This window comes from Dunckerocampus dactyliophorus, chromosome 5 (genome assembly GCF_027744805.1).
Source record: "Dunckerocampus dactyliophorus isolate RoL2022-P2 chromosome 5, RoL_Ddac_1.1, whole genome shotgun sequence".
Taxonomy (NCBI): Eukaryota; Metazoa; Chordata; class Actinopteri; order Syngnathiformes; family Syngnathidae; genus Dunckerocampus; species Dunckerocampus dactyliophorus.
The window spans coordinates 16,193,412-16,209,418 of NC_072823.1; the positions used below are offsets into that span (position 1 = coordinate 16,193,412).

Genomic DNA, 16,007 nt, shown 5'->3' on the forward strand with positions numbered 1-16,007 from the left:
GGATGAGGAGCGAAACGTCCGACACCTTCTACACAGAAGTACAGATGACGTCTCAAGAAGCCTTTTCCTCGATGGACAACTCCTGTACGACTGAGAGCCTACACAGACGCATTGCGACCAACTTTGGGAGAGACATCCTTCTGCTGGTACGTAGCTTAGAAAAGTCCACTCTTAAATTAGCAGATTTAAGGAACCACCTCAGATTTAATCTTAGATGCAGGCAGAGTAGGTTAATCCCCAAATGCATGAGGCAAGCGTCCCTTGAGCAAGGACACTTGGCAAGGAAAATGCAACAAAACTACATCAGAAAAATACAGAATTTGAGAATTAGGAGACTTAACATAGAGATAAAAAATAAACAGTCTGAAGTAGAAACCTTCTATCAGAGATTGCAAACCAAGCTTACGCACGAAACCTATCAGGAGGTTTGTGAATTTACCAAATCAGGTTATATGAAGCACCATAGCAAAACCAAAGAAAGGCATAAGGGAAAATTCCAGAAACTTCTATTGGAAAATCGACCACAGCTTGTCGTAAACACTAAGGATGGGGGGAATCAGACCAATACTAAAGAAAATTGGATCAAAAATCTGTCAGACAGAAGCCTCTCGGAGACAGAGAAGGCAGTATTAACCAAGGGTCTCAACTTCTCAGTGACTCCTAAAACGATACCCACAGTAGACTATATCACAGCAGCTGAATCGGCCATCAGGAACAATAACCTTTCTAGAACAGAGGCAGGGGACCTTCGTCTGAGAATATCGGCCCTTCTCAGTAGTGCCAAACCACCACCGTCCAATATCACGTTAGGGGAGAGGAAAGCATTAGCGGCTCTGCAGAAAGATGAGAGCATCACCATCTTACCAGCTGATAAGGGCAGATGCACAGTGGTTCTCAACACATTGGACTACGAAGAAAAAATAACAAGTCTAATTAGTGATGCCAACACATATGAGCAACTTAAAAGGGACCCATCCAGTAGGTATAAGAAAGAAATCATACACTGTCTCCAAAAGTTAGAGAAGGAAGAACTAATTGACAGACAGATGTATCATAGGTTATACCCTGGGGAGGCTACACCATGTATCTATGGCCTTCCAAAAATCCACAAGGAAGGGTTTCCCCTCAGACCCATTGTCTGTAGCATTGACTCTACCACGTACAATGTAGCGAAATATGTAAAAACAGTCTTATCCCCTTTGGTAGGCAACACTGATCATCATATAGAGAACACAAAAGGGTTTGTGGCGAGCATCAAAGACCTCAGATTGGAGCCAGAGGAAACTTTGGTGTCTTATGATGTGACTTCACTTTTCACATCTGTCCCCACCTCAGCAGCAGTCTCGGTGGTGAGGAAGAGACTGCTCGAGGACTCAACTCTGCATCGGAGAACAAAACTTAGTGCTGACCACATCTGCCAATTACTGGAAATTTGCCTTAACACCACATATTTTCAGTTTAGAGGGAAATTCTACAGACAAATTCATGGTTGTGCTATGGGCTCACCAGTCTCACCCATAGTGGCGAATCTGTACATGGAAGAGATGGAGAAACAGGCTCTCACATCCTTCTCAGGGACAAAACCAAGGCACTGGTTTAGATACGTGGATGACACCTTTGTCATAATCAAAAAACAAGAAATTCTGTCTTTCACAGATCACATCAATGCGGTGGACACCAATATCAAATTTACTCGCGAGGACACTAAAGAAAACCAACTAGCCTTCTTAGACTGCAAGGTAATTATAGGAAAGGACAGACAGCTACTTACAGAGGTCTTTAGAAAGGCCACACACACTGACCAATACCTGCTTTTTGAATCAAACCATCCACTACAACATAAACTAGGGGTTATTAGGACCCTCCAACATAGAGCGGAACAAATACCAACTAGTGCTGAGGGAAAGAAAAAGGAGACACAACATGTCCAGAGAGCGCTCTCAACCTGTGGGTACCCACGGTGGGCTTTTAACAAATGTCAAAAGAAGAGAGTAGGGAAAGAAACCCAAAAGCCCACAGAAGCAAAAAGGAGAGGAGTGGTAGTCCCTTATGTAGCGGGGGTCTCCGAAAAACTCCAGAGGATCTTATGGCAACACAAAATTCCTACCTATTTCAAACCAGTAAATACCCTGAGACAAAAATTAGTGCATCCTAAAGACAAGGCTCCAAACCAGAAACAGAGCAATGTGGTCTATTCCATCCACTGTAAAGATGAGGAATGCAAAGAGCACTACATTGGGGAAACTAAGCAAATGCTCCAAAAAAGGCTTTATCAACATCGCAGGGACAATGCTAGTGGTCCTCAATCAGCAGTACATCTACACCTGAAAGCTACCAATCACTCTTTTCAGGACAGCGAGGTAAAGATTTTGGCCAAAGAAAACAGATGGTTTGAAAGAGGAGTAAAGGAAGCTATTTTTGTCAAACAACAGAACCCATCATTGAACCGGAATGGTGGTTTGAGGTTTAATTTGGACCCTGTGTTCAGCAGGTTACTGAGACCAAAACCCACAGCTCTTAGTCTTGCAAATGAGGTGAAGGCAGGGCCGAGCCAGAACAATAGATGCTAACAAGCCAGTATCAGAGTCGTTCATACCCAATTCAGGGAGCGACACTTCCCTTTTATCGTAGGTGTGAATAACAGGATAGGATTATACCACTGCTCCGCCCAGGCTTAGTGTAACGAACCAATAGGAGGAGGGTGTTGGCACACCAATTCCGCCCACTCTTACTGTATTTAAGGCCTAAGCTACCAGCACTTATTAGTTTGCTGACGAAGCTCTTCGGATGAGGAGCGAAACGTCCGACACCTTCTACACAGAAGTACAGATGACGTCTCAAGAAGCCTTTTCCTCGATGGACAACTCCTGTACGACTGAGAGCCTACACAGACGAGAACAAAATACTTAATAAAAGGTTTGACTGTGCAATGGATGAACACAAAAGGCTTATTTTTAAGTTAAATAAAACTGCACGCCACGACTGCATGACATTAGTATTAGCATTAGAGGGACAGTTCTGATTTTTTTACATGAAGTTGTATGACATCCCCATCAGCATTGTAGTCCAATAAGAGACTTACCCCCCACTTGGTCATATCAGACCTCACAAAACGCCTGGCGTTATATATGTGTCTCTCGCCGTATCCCAGCGTGCTGTCACCTGTGCATTCATGTGAATGTGACAAAGACACTCGTATCTTCTTCCGCTGTGAAACACATACTTAAACAAGATGATCGCGGAAGTAGATGCGAGCGTCTTTGTCACATACACATGAACACATGACACATGACACATGACACATGACACATACACATGACAGTGCGCAGGAATACGGCGTGGGACAAATGTATAACGCCAACCGTTTTGTGAGGCATTTTTGTGATGCAAATGTATTCATCTTTTGAATGCATATTGTTTTGAGAAGCCACAGTCTTTACTTAATTGTCCCCAGCAGCTAGTTGGAACTATGTTCTTCATCACAGAAATCTGACCAGAACTGGACTTAGGAGAACAAGAGGGGGGTAAGTGTCTTATTAGACTACAATGATGATGGGGATGTCATACAACTTCATGTCAAAAAATCAGAACTATTCCAGAACTAGCAGCATGAGAGGTGTCCAGGCTGGTACGGCAATATTACAGACCACTAAAGTGGGTAATCCACAGTTGCTGGATGTTCTTCTTCTTAGTCCAAACCATTGTAATATTTAAATGAAAACCTGTTTTGTTATATGGTTACTTATTTAAATATTTACAGTAAATGCAATACCAGGCTTTAAGAAGGTAATTTATTTCTGACTATATATACTGTATACTATATACAGTATAACTTACCTCATCTGTTTGTCCAGCCAGCCCGCCTGCTGTTCTCAGCTCCCTTCTCTTTTGCCCCTATGATTTTGTTATCCTCTGCCTCCTTCCCTTCCAGTTCATCTGTGTCCACTCCTTCTCAATCTCCCACACATTCTGACATAATCGCACACATCTCCTGCCTGAGACACACACACACCGCTGCACTGTGGAGATCATGCTCACAACATAGTCATATTTCCTCTCCACTGCCTCAGTTCCCCTTCCTCATTTATCTTTGCCTCTTTGTGTCTACAACACACTCCGGTTGTTGCACTGGCAGGTCGCATAGGCTCGTCACAAAGCAGAGGCTCTAATTTGATATTGGGTTAAAATGGTCAAAAGGAGCTAGAGGAAAGATTATTATCCAAGTGGAACAAACCTCAGTCTTCCATTACAGTATTTCACTCTCTTTTCCCACATTTTCCAAGTGATCACACCCTTTGTTTTCCCCTGATGTCATGATTCATAATGTGTTATTTTCTAGAACTGTTGTTTATGCAGATGTTTTCTGGCGCTACAGTCTGATGATTCAATGATTAGCTAAGATGTTTCTTAATCATTTTGTCTGTCAACACACATTGGACACTGTACCAGTATTGGCCTAATTCCTCCTACTACTCAGCCACTCCCTCCCTGTCATGTATTTGCGTTGAGAACAGGATAAGCCTCCATGGCAATAACATCAGCCCATGAGTACTACTTTGCAGCTTCCACTTTGTCCTAATTTTAACTTATTCCCACAGCACACTGCATGTAACGAGATCTTGTATTGGAAAATCAGAGTCAGATGAGGAGTTACCTCTGGAATTTGTCATGAATTTTTTTTTCAGTTATTGTTACGAAAGAGTTTAGAGCCTCACTGAAATGGACAAACTGAGGTATTGAGCTTCTGGAACCACCTCCTTTCCTCCGCATTCTATAATGTAGAATTTACTTCAAATTGTTAACAATGGTACTCTTTTACATGCTTATTTATCTGTTCACAAAAGTGTTCCCTTTTGGAAATAATGTAAATGGAAATAATCAGCTCCAGGGTCAAACTGTCTCCATCCTGCACAGGCAGTTTTCAAAGCCTGTCGCACAAGTTAACCACAATTAATGTTACGATGGCTCAAAATAAAGCAAGCAAGCCGTAACTTTAATGACAAATGCATAACTTGATGTGAGTCCCGTATCTGTCAACAGTTGCCTTTTAAAATAAGGGAAAATATGGAAAATTTTGCAAGTAAGCTTAATGAGCACTGATATCAGTTGCTTTGTGTGGCATGGCTCAGGTGGTAGAGTGGTCGTCTCCCAACCTAAAGGTTGCGGGTTTGATCCTCTATCCCCCCCGTGATTGTGTCGAAGTGTCCTTGGGCTCCTGATGCTGCGTCATGAGTAGGTAAATGAGCCACCACTGTCAATATATTGACATAGTGATATATTGTTATGATATTTAATGGTTGTAGAATTGCTGTCTGATTGAAAGACAGATGATTGGAACAGTGCCTGACACAAGTCTTGTCACTTATCCAAGCTGTAGGAACGATACCTGTAAATAATAACTTCACTTGTAGTTGCTCATTTGGAGTCAGAAATTGCTTATATGAAAGGCAAAAGCCTCTAGATCAGGGGTCACCCACGTTTTTTCTTGGGAGAGCTACTTTTAGAAAATGAAAATGGCCACGAGCTACTCATTTTTGTAGAAATGATTTTCATACCTTATTTCAACCCAAACAAATCAAATATGCTTGTTTTACCAAAACATTCACAAAATGCTGGTATCCACAACTCACTGGATACATTTCTTTCTGGTGTTCTCACATTATTAACTGAAAACCTGAATGAAAAGCAGGCTTGCGGGCACCTCATGTGGTCGTGGGGGGCTACCTGGTGCCCGTGGGCACCACGTTGGTGACCCCTGGTCTAGATTATGCTTATATAAAAATAAAATCTTGTATCATTCATTGAGTTTTACCATTTGATTAGGGCAGAAAGGTCAGATTATGCTTGGAGAAAAATCCAAAATAGTGTACGGTAAAAATTATATTTTCCTTTAAAAACACAAACATGCTCCAAAAACATCAGAACATAAAGTCACGGTGCCGTGGTAAGAAGAATGAATATTGTGTATGGCTCCCATGAACTTGGAGAACTCCATCTATACGTCCACCCATATGAAGGTAAAGCCTATGAACGTCAACATCATACAAGTTTACATCCCAACAAAACAGACCACAGTAATGATGAAGTAGAACGGTTCTATGAAGACGTAAACAAATGTCTACAATATGAAAAATCAGACAATCATCATAGTTCAAGCAACTTCAATGCAAAGACTGGAAGTACTGACAGCAACACGACAGGAAAGTTTAGCATAGGGGAAACCAACGAAAGAGGAGAAGGGATGATTGAGTTAGCCGGACGAAATCAACAGCGCCTCTGCTGCTTTCGGCTAAGTAGTGCACTCAACCACATAACTAACCGAATGCTGCCCATAATAATAAACGTGTTAAATTAACACTAAATTAATAATCTATGACACTGTCAGTACAAATTGAACTTTATTATCTTATTTAATTTTTAATGCGCATCTTGTATTGGTCATCATTAGACAGTGTTGTGACCAGTAAATGGATCTTAATGCTTAATACTAAAAATTCTCTTCAGGTTATTCCCAGCAACACGCATAATAATGCACTGCAGTGAGCAGTGTTCTCTGTAGATAATAGCATGTGTGAAATTACACATTCATTTTAGTGCTTCTTCTGCTGTTCAAAGGAGAGTTTGTGTGCTCCACTGTGAACGACACTGGAGAAAGTACTCCTGAGCGTGAGTGCAGGAGATTTTTGTCCTCATTTCAGTTGTAAGCCGCCGCTTAATTGTTCACTCAAGTAATGAGACTTAAGAAAGAGTTGAGTCGGCACGGCTATGTGTGCATACAGTTTGTATGCTAATGCTAAAAGCACTGATTGGGCCTTTCTCACTATCAGCAAGTGCTCTCCTTTTTTAGAGGCATTAATTTTGCAGCACTAAACTAGAAAGCAGGAGAGAGTTTGAGCTGACTTCCCCTCTGGAGAGAATAACACTCACACAAGCCTTTCAAGGATGTCAACAAAGGCTTCACCCTTTCTAACCTCCAGCTTGATTGAATAGTGACTGAAGCTGTGAAATTTGCACCTTTTTTTTTTTGCTTAACGGGAAAACACAACTACACAAACAATGGATTTCTCAACAACACATTACATTACTTACACATTAATTATTGCCTCGTGCACTGCAGTGAGGGGACAATGATGTTAAAAGAATGATGTAAACACAGTATATATTTTTATGCGTGTGTATAGGGAGACGCCACTGATCGGTATCAGACAATTTCCGTAAAAAAACATGTGATCGGCATAGGCCTTTCAATGCCGACAACAAAAACCGACATGCTTGAATAACACTTTTTAAATGCACTGAACACGGTTCTCTGCATAAGATATCAATCTGACATAAGGTCAGATGTTTTCCATTACAAAACACTGCCCTTCAGAATGACAATACATTAACTACATGGCCAATATACTGTACTGTATGTACCACCAACCGAACACCTCAATGCTTAATTGTTAGCACTTCAATCAGAAAGTAAGCACAATGAAAAGACAACAGGTGACTTCTTTTGGGCATGACAGTGGAAGGTATACACCCGGCAGCTCGTTGTGCACGTGCGTGTTGTTCAGAGTATGGAAGAGGCATGTGATGAGATTGATGTGGGTGTCATTCAGGGATGGATAAGTCACTCAAGGTGTTTCTTTACCTCCAAGTCTGTCAAGGGAAGATATTGCCTCTGATGTGGACGGGGCCTTGTGATCAGACCGAGCTGTGCGGCAAGATGCTGCCTACTGCTAATTATTTGTCTTTTCTTTTTTTTATATATATTATTTGTTTTTGAGTCTACTGCTTTTTGTGATCATATTTTAGTTCAATTAAATTGAATTATACATGCTGTGCATATGTTGCACTGACGTATTTGGTGAGAAAAATGTTTTGAAAGCATGTTTGTGGCTCTGCAAATATTTGCAAATATTTCTGTGCATTGTACAATTGGAACTATTTTAGTATTAGGGCAAAGCATACTAAAGTAGCAGTGCTTTTTATTCTGCCCAACAGACACACATCTGGTAATATGAATGAAATGTGGGCAAAAGTTTGATTTTGATCGCGCTGTATGTGTGTTTGGATACAGTGCTTCATTTTGCAGCATATATGAGGTGTTTCGCAGTTTGGGTGTGTGGTTTTGTAAATTGTGTAGAATTTTTGATAAAACGAGCATACTTTGCAAAATTGTGTTTTAGCAATTTGAAAAAACGGAAACATAGGCAAAGCTCCAAATGAGTCAGTGCCTCACCCTCTGCCTCACTCGCCATGAAGAGTGTTGCTGTGATAAGCTGATAAAAGTGGTAGATGTTTTTTTTAAATACCTAGGTTCCAGTTATGTTATGAGAGCATTCAGTACGCACGATGAAGTGCACATGTTGAAAATAATTTTGATCATTCTCATGGCTGTGTGTTTCCATCCATGTCATTAATGTGTGCTGCAGTTACTAATCCCCCCCCCATATCTCCTCCAGGCCAGGGATGACATATTGAATGGATCCCACCCGGTTTCCTTTGATAAAGCCTGTGAGTTTGCGGGGATCCAGGCTCAGATCCAGTTCGGACCCCACGTGGAGCATAAACACAAGCCTGGATTTCTGGAGTAAGCACTTTTTAATCAAATGCATTAGCTCCAATGAAATCTGAATTTCCTCAGCTGTGCATGTAAGGTGTGTGTTTCCTATCGTGTGTTACTTGGAGACCTCCATGCCATCTGCTGTTACGACTGCTATACAGACACTTTGGCAATAATGACCTCAAAACAGCAGGCATGTACAAATGTCATTTCTCTTCTTAGCCTAAAGGAGTTCCTGCCTAAAGAATATATCAAGCAAAGAGGATCAGAGAAGAAAGTATTCCAAGTATGTATAACACATTGTGTAACTACTGTATGTAAAATAGCACCCATGACACTACTAAAAGAAATGTGTTCTTTGTTTAGATATAAATTGTTCAACCAGAATCAGCATTTATAATACTTCACATTAAGAAAATGCTGAAAGTTATCATTGTTGCTCTGTGTGCAGGACCATAAAAACTGTGGAGAGATGACAGAGATAGAGGCCAAAGTGAAGTATGTGAAACTGGCCAGATCACTGCAGACGTATGGCGTGTCCTTCTTCTTGGTGAAGGTAACCCCTAAAGATGTAAACTAATCCATTCCAAATGTACTATCAATGATACATATATAGTATATGGTCCTAAATGAACATGTGCAAAAGGTAATTTGCACATTCTTATTATTATTAAAAATATATCACTTATGTTGTCCTCCAGTTTGTGGAAGTGTGGCATGAGAACAGAATAAATTCATGTCACGGGTGTCATAAAAGCTTGATGCCCTTGGCTTGTTTGGAGTTGAACTTTTAGGAAAGTAGGAAGAGTGCAGCTGTATGTCACTGCTCTTAATGGACAATAAATGGAACATTTGGCCCCCGTAGTTGAAGCAGACTGGTGTGATTTGCCTTGCTCTTACGTAGTGCATGCACATCTAAATGTGGAAGCGCTCTTCTGTGTTCGATGAGGAAATGTAGTGATGGAGCATTCAAAACGCTGCTAAATAATTCAGACCGGCTGCACTCTGCTGTTGTTGCTAACGGAGGCTAAAGTACACACCTGGGTTTGTTGATGCGAGCTCTGAGAGTTTATTGTAACCTTCCTTTTCTCATCCTTCACCCTAATCACCGCAGACTTTTGGTTGGCAAGAGCTCTTTTACTGTAAACATCACAATTATGAAAATTTTGGGTGTGTGTGCGTGTGTGTGCATGCGTGTGTGTGCGTGCGTCTGTGTGTGTGTGTGCATGTATTTGTGCATCTGTACCGGCACAAAATAAAATCCCCCTTTTATTGTTTTCCTGCACAAGCATGTTTGAAAATCTTCACCAAAGTTCACCTGTTTAAAATAGCTTCCCACTTATGTTTTAATAGAAAATTGATAGTGACATCCATGTAATGAAATGCAAAACATTAGGCACTTTTAATAAACCCGTGTTTGTTACATTCATGGACATTGAGTTCCTTGTTTTTGTTAAGAGGCCCGGACCTTGAGGCTCTTCAACTAAGTGTCCAATTTACTTTTCTCAGAATTCTCCTTTTGAGCTAAATAAAAATCAATACGATGAACATGATTGGACCTCGCTCTACTGCCAGCCATCATCATCCCTATCAAAGTTGGATATTTTTACCTCATTCAAAATATTAACAACCAAGATTACAAACATGCATTTATTGATTTCACAGCAGGCTATAAAGGTTTAAACCTTGGTGGAGGTCTGCGCTCTGCGAGAGCTCTTGTGTTCCTTGTGCTGTCCTCGAGCTGGGTGTAGTTCCGCCCTGTGAAGTGAGCTATAATGGATTTCCAGTGGGCCGAGAGTGGTGCTTCTCAGGCAGAGAGCTGGTTGAAGCACAAGGCTGGTGCTCTGACAGTGACTAAAGCCTGTGGAGACCCTCCTCGATAAAGCAGCAGTTAAATAAGGCTGAAATCTACTGGGTCAGTTCACATCTGCCCCTCCGATTCACCACAGGCACAGCATGTGTATCAACACAGCGTTCGTGTCTCAGATGAATCATCGTGTGTGGGTGTTTAGCACCGGTATAAGTATTATCTGAATTTTTTTTCCTATCTGGCAGGAAAAGATGAAAGGTAAGAATAAGTTGGTCCCACGCTTGCTCGGGATTACCAAAGAGTCGGTGATGCGAGTGGACGAGAAGACTAAAGATGTGGTGCAGGAGTGGCCCCTGACCACCGTCAAAAGATGGGCTGCCTCCCCCAAAAGCTTCACTCTGGTACTGTTGACACTTGGTTGGTTGGTTGGTTGGTTTAATTTATTTCGAACACGCATATGTGTTCACATCCTCATCCTGTGCGCATAATCAGATATTCTAAGATCAAGAGTGATTGACAGACGTTTGAAACACAATTGTAACCTTTATTTTTCATCTTATAGCACAAACAGCATTCTTGAAATTGTTTGGGACTGGCTGCCTGCTTTATCTAACAGAACAATAGATGCCCAAGGAGGATTGTACAGACTTTAGATGTATTATTTATCAAAGAAAAGCTGTTTTTTATCAACAAGAGAATAGTCTTCTTTCCATATCAGGAAACAGTGCTGCCAAGTAATTGTAAATGATGACTCGAATCATGTCATGTTTTGCCAATGAGCTTTTAAATTAGCAGTTTTGGTATCACTGCCTCCAATTTTTTATCTGCTCTTTGGAGATTTAGGTGCATCATGACAACCTGCATGTTTTTCCTTTCGTTTTTTAGGCCACCTCACATAGGCAATAATTTATCTCTGAGCCTGTTTCAAGCATGATGTTATACACTATATGCGGTGTTTGGCAGAGATTTAAACACCATTTTACTGGCCTTGACATCTCTGCTTTGCCTTTAGGATTTTGGGGAGTACCAGGAGAGTTACTACTCTGTCCAGACTACAGAGGGAGAACAAATATCCCAACTTATTGCCGGATATATTGACATTATTCTGAAAAAGGTAAGTCCAAGATATGATCTCCAATGAAACAAGAGCATCTATTTACTTACTTACTTTGTCTCTTCACTTACAGAAGCAGAGTAAAGATCGCTTTGGTCTTGAGGGAGATGAAGAGTCCACAATGTTAGAGGAATCGGTTTCTCCTAAAAAGTAAGAAACATTCATCTTTTCTTCACTTTTTACTGTCTATGTGTTGTTTTTGACCCCTTCTGACCTCTCTAACCTGCAGTATTTGAAAATAAATTGTGGTAAGGCTGTTATATTCTTGGACCCCCTGTTTGCAGCTATAACAGTTTTCGCTCTGGATAATCCTGGATAATCATTCTACAAGATTTTGGATTCTTGTCCGTTCATCCAGTAAAGCATTTGTAAGGTCAGAGTTGGAAGGTCTGGCATATGAGAGGGGCTGGCTCATAATCCCTCGTTCTGGTTGATCCCAATCCTCTCCCTAGTCAAGTTCTTCCGTATGAAACTTACTTTGTTTACTGGAGCAGAAAAGGGCCTTCCCAAAACTGTTCCTCCATAGTTTGGTCCCAAATGTCAATTTGTATCAAACAATTCAAATTCAGGGGGGAACTATGAGGCTTAATCAAACCCCTGATTGATTAATTAATTGATCAAGAGTTAGTGTCTCTGTACTTTAGTTTGTAACATACTTATTTTCCATGAATGTAATACCATATTTATAACTTACAGGGAAAGCATTTGTTTTGTCTGACACAAAAGACAGGGTTTCAGTTCTGTATACAGTCGAACCTTGGTTAGTATCATTTAGTACATTTACAAGCAGTCAAATAACCCTATCATAACCAGAATATTAGCAATAACCACGGTTTCGAAAAACAGGAACAACCTGAATATTCAACGGTTCAACGGAATGTTTGCAACTATCTAAAAATTAAATTTTTTTTAAACCAAAAAAAATAAGAACACCACCACCAGCTGACATATATTACCATTAGTGGTTTGAAAGAACTATGGGTGATTCTCCTGAAAGGGGCATCAGAGAGGGTGCCGTCATTTCAAGGGGCGTTACTCACAGACTACAGTGATTTGAAGACAAACACATTGAATAAACAGGGTAAACAGTGTCATATGTTTTCTTTGGGTCTGTTGTGTATAAAACACGATCTGATGTCTATTTCAGCCCGTTTGCATGTTACCATTTTGTGACATGCAAAAATTTGTCGCAAAGACGGTGAAATAAATATTGCAAAACGGTGGAACTTACGTTTCAGCTGCAGTGGTTTCCAAAGTATAACACCTCATTGTGTACCAAACGCATTTTGCTGCATCCAAAACTTTGACCAAACGCCCACAAAACGTGTGCGCATGGTAAATGTAATCAGTGTAGTCCACACACAATGTAACTAAAATTGAATTGTTGAAGACTATATGCAAATGAGCATAATCAGAAATATGGCATAATGTCCGTGACAATCCACTTCCCTGTGGGACAAAATGAGCTCTGAACTAACTGCATTGTTTGTTAGTTTTATAAACCAAATGTCCCTGTGGTAAAAAGTCACATTTGGAGTTCGAAGATGAGAAGCTAGGTGGATTACTCTACCTAGCTAGCTAGCTAGCTGCTGCCAGTGACAGCTAGGCAATGTGTGTAAACAAAGTTGCAAGAAAAGTCGAACAGCAATAAGTTTGATAACGGAGTGATCAAACACGGTGTAGCCTGTGTCAAGCTGTCAAACTGAAGCCGTTGTGGTTTTACAGACTAGTGTTGATTCTCGCAGCAATACGGGACAAAGTGCGGCCCTTGTCTGCTTAATACAGGTGTTGGCAACCCTACTTGGCACAGCACACGTGAGGTTTGCCGCCAGCTTAGCAATGCTTAGCAAAGGCTCCTGTCCGTGTGTGTTAAATGGAGCGAAGCTTACAAGTTAGGAGCAGGAAGAAGGCGGGTTGTAATGCTTGCAGCACGTTCGAATTTTGCCGCCCTCTAGGCAGCCGTGCAACCATTGAAAACAGTCGCTGTGATACATTATAATGTTATTTCATAAGGTAAACCGCACCATTTGGAGGTTAAGGTATCATGCAGTTTAAAACGTCACTTCTTGGAAGCAGATGTATGCAATCATTTTAATTTCCCAGCTGGTGTCCTGTTTCTCCCAGTTTCCCCGATGTGCCCGAGTGACTGATGGAAACTAATGCAATTCTTGTTTAGCGCTCTATCACACACACACACACACGCACACGCACACACACGGCTTTGAAATTTGTATTCATTTGAAATCCACAGGGTGCTCTGTTAGAATTGGGCATCCTGCCCCTGCTGATTTCAGGCCAGTTGAGTCGTTGTGGCTCCTTGTACTGAAAGAATTGCTGTCTGTTTCTCAAACTACAAGTGAGTCATCGTTTATGTCGGAGATGAAAACAGTTTTTATTTTTCTGTATAATATTTGTCTGAATATGCTTGCTCACCATGGAAACAGTCATTAGCGTAAGCATTGTTTTAATTATAGCTGAAGTGTTTACAAGAAACTCTTTTAGTCTTTCTGTTTCAGTCGTGTTTCACACCCATAAATTATCATGTTGTGACAACTTGGAACAAATCTATACATTCTAAGTTTGACAAAACCTAAACAAAACAAAACAAACAAAACAAAAAATACAGAGCAAGGAGAGACTGAGACAAAAATCAACACGGGTTGCATTGCAGCAGCTTTACATTTACTATATATCTAGTTGTGTTCAGAATTATTAGTGAGGGCAACTTAGCTTAGGTGTCCATATTTCTCTTTGTGGTGCCTTAAGACTCTTAAGACTTAAGACGTATTCTCTCCAGTCATTCTGTGTGGGTTTATGTTAAAAATACAGTATGCACATGCTGCTGTCTTGTCTCAGGTCCACCATTCTACAGCAGCAGTTTAATCGGGTGGGCCGGGTGGAGCATGGCTCAGTCGCCATTCCTGGTATTATTCGCTCAGGGTCTACTGGTGGCCCTGACAACTTCAATGTGGGCACCATGCCCTCTTCACAGCAACAAATCACCACCGGACAGATGCACAGAGGACACATGCCGCCACTGGTGAGTACCAACATATTAATCTACCACTAATGGCATATAACGCTTCTGGCAGATCCTCAATTCAAAGTTAAGGAGATCCAGTTGAGGAAATTTCTTCAAACAATATGAGCTCAGTGAAAGCAAACACCACACCCAATAAGGGCTCATCTTTCTTATGTGTTTTATGTTTGACAGTGCTTATTGTACTTTTCTTCACAAAGCCTGTCTTTTGTTGTTGTCAGAGTCTGGCCCAGCAGGCCCTTATGGGTACAATCAACAGCAGTATGAAAGCGGTGCAGCAGGCCCAGTCTGACCTGGGGCATGTCGATAATCTGCCTCCTCTTGGCCATGACCTGGTTTGTCCTCTCAGCACTTCACACACGCACACACACACACACACACACACAGTATTTTACACACGTACACGTCTAATGGGTCAAATAACTACAGCTTATCAAATGTTTTGTCAATGAAAATAATTTTGCGTGCAATTGTTCTATTACATCCTCAACTCCTTTAGTGACACTTACTTCCTGATACTCATGTATTCTGCAAAATACCCTCAGTACCAGTGCAGCATTAGTGTTGGATCAAGGTGTCCTACTGTATCTAAAATTCACCTCTTGTTTTTCCTCCACTGAAAGGCCTCTAGGGTTTGGGTTCAAAACAAAGTGGATGAATCCAAACATGAAATCCACTCTCAAGTTGATGCCATTACCGCTGGAACAGCATCTGTGGTCAATCTTACTGCAGGTAAATGTCTACAAGAATATAATTAATGCAATAATCATTAATTAATGTATGCACTAGAAGTCTACTGAAAAACAAGTCAGACTATATAATGAACAGAAAACATGTGCATGAAGGGATGCTTCAGTCTGCACGTATTATTCCCCTGCACTGTGGATTGTGCGTATCTGCGCCTTCCTGCATTATCTCATTTTACTGATTGGCCAGGTTTTCTAGCTTTTTATGGCACTGTTCATGCAGTTATTGGACAGCCACAGGTTCCCAATATGATAGCAGCACCAGAGATTAGTTTTTGTATCTAAGCTATCTAGATGGTTATTTCTTGCATTATTAAAAATCATTAAAGCTTGCTGGTTAAATGTGTTTATTAAACTTTGGAGGGAAATACAGTTCTACCAGTGTATTTTGCCTCGTCTGTCACAAAGGGAGCATGCCTCCTACAATTGTTCAGCGGTAGAAATTTTATTCATATTTGTATTATATATTTTTAGGGTCAACTGTTGAATACAGATTTGATTACTAGGTCAAAAAATGTAATAAAAGTGATGCCATTAAGAAAATTTCCTATGTTAATCACTCACTGATGACGGGCCTGGATTTTCCTCTAACAAGGGAGCATTTCTAATTTCTCTTGGTAGATAAATCTTGTTGCTCTGAAGCTCAACTAACTGGCACTGCATCTCTCTGCTCCTCATGTTGCTTGGCACCATTCCAGTCAAGTTCCTGCCAGCCTTTTTGTGAGGTTTTAATCTTACCTCAC

General features: G+C 40.9%; 1 protein-coding gene across 4 annotated transcripts in view; it reads left to right on the forward strand.

Moving 5' to 3' along the window:
• tln2b (talin 2b) overlaps window positions 1-16,007 on the forward strand; it is a 113,767-nt gene that overhangs the window by 56,730 nt on the left and 41,030 nt on the right. For all 4 annotated transcript variants that reach the window (XM_054775569.1, XM_054775570.1, XM_054775571.1 and 1 more), the window contains exons 7-15: window positions 8,454-8,581; window positions 8,777-8,840; window positions 9,006-9,110; window positions 10,610-10,765; window positions 11,377-11,478; window positions 11,552-11,628; window positions 14,335-14,518; window positions 14,740-14,853; window positions 15,142-15,250. In XM_054775569.1, the coding sequence (XP_054631544.1) occupies window positions 8,454-8,581; window positions 8,777-8,840; window positions 9,006-9,110; window positions 10,610-10,765; window positions 11,377-11,478; window positions 11,552-11,628; window positions 14,335-14,518; window positions 14,740-14,853; window positions 15,142-15,250 (1,039 nt within the window). The remainder of the gene's footprint in view (window positions 1-8,453; window positions 8,582-8,776; window positions 8,841-9,005; window positions 9,111-10,609; window positions 10,766-11,376; window positions 11,479-11,551; window positions 11,629-14,334; window positions 14,519-14,739; window positions 14,854-15,141; window positions 15,251-16,007) is intronic.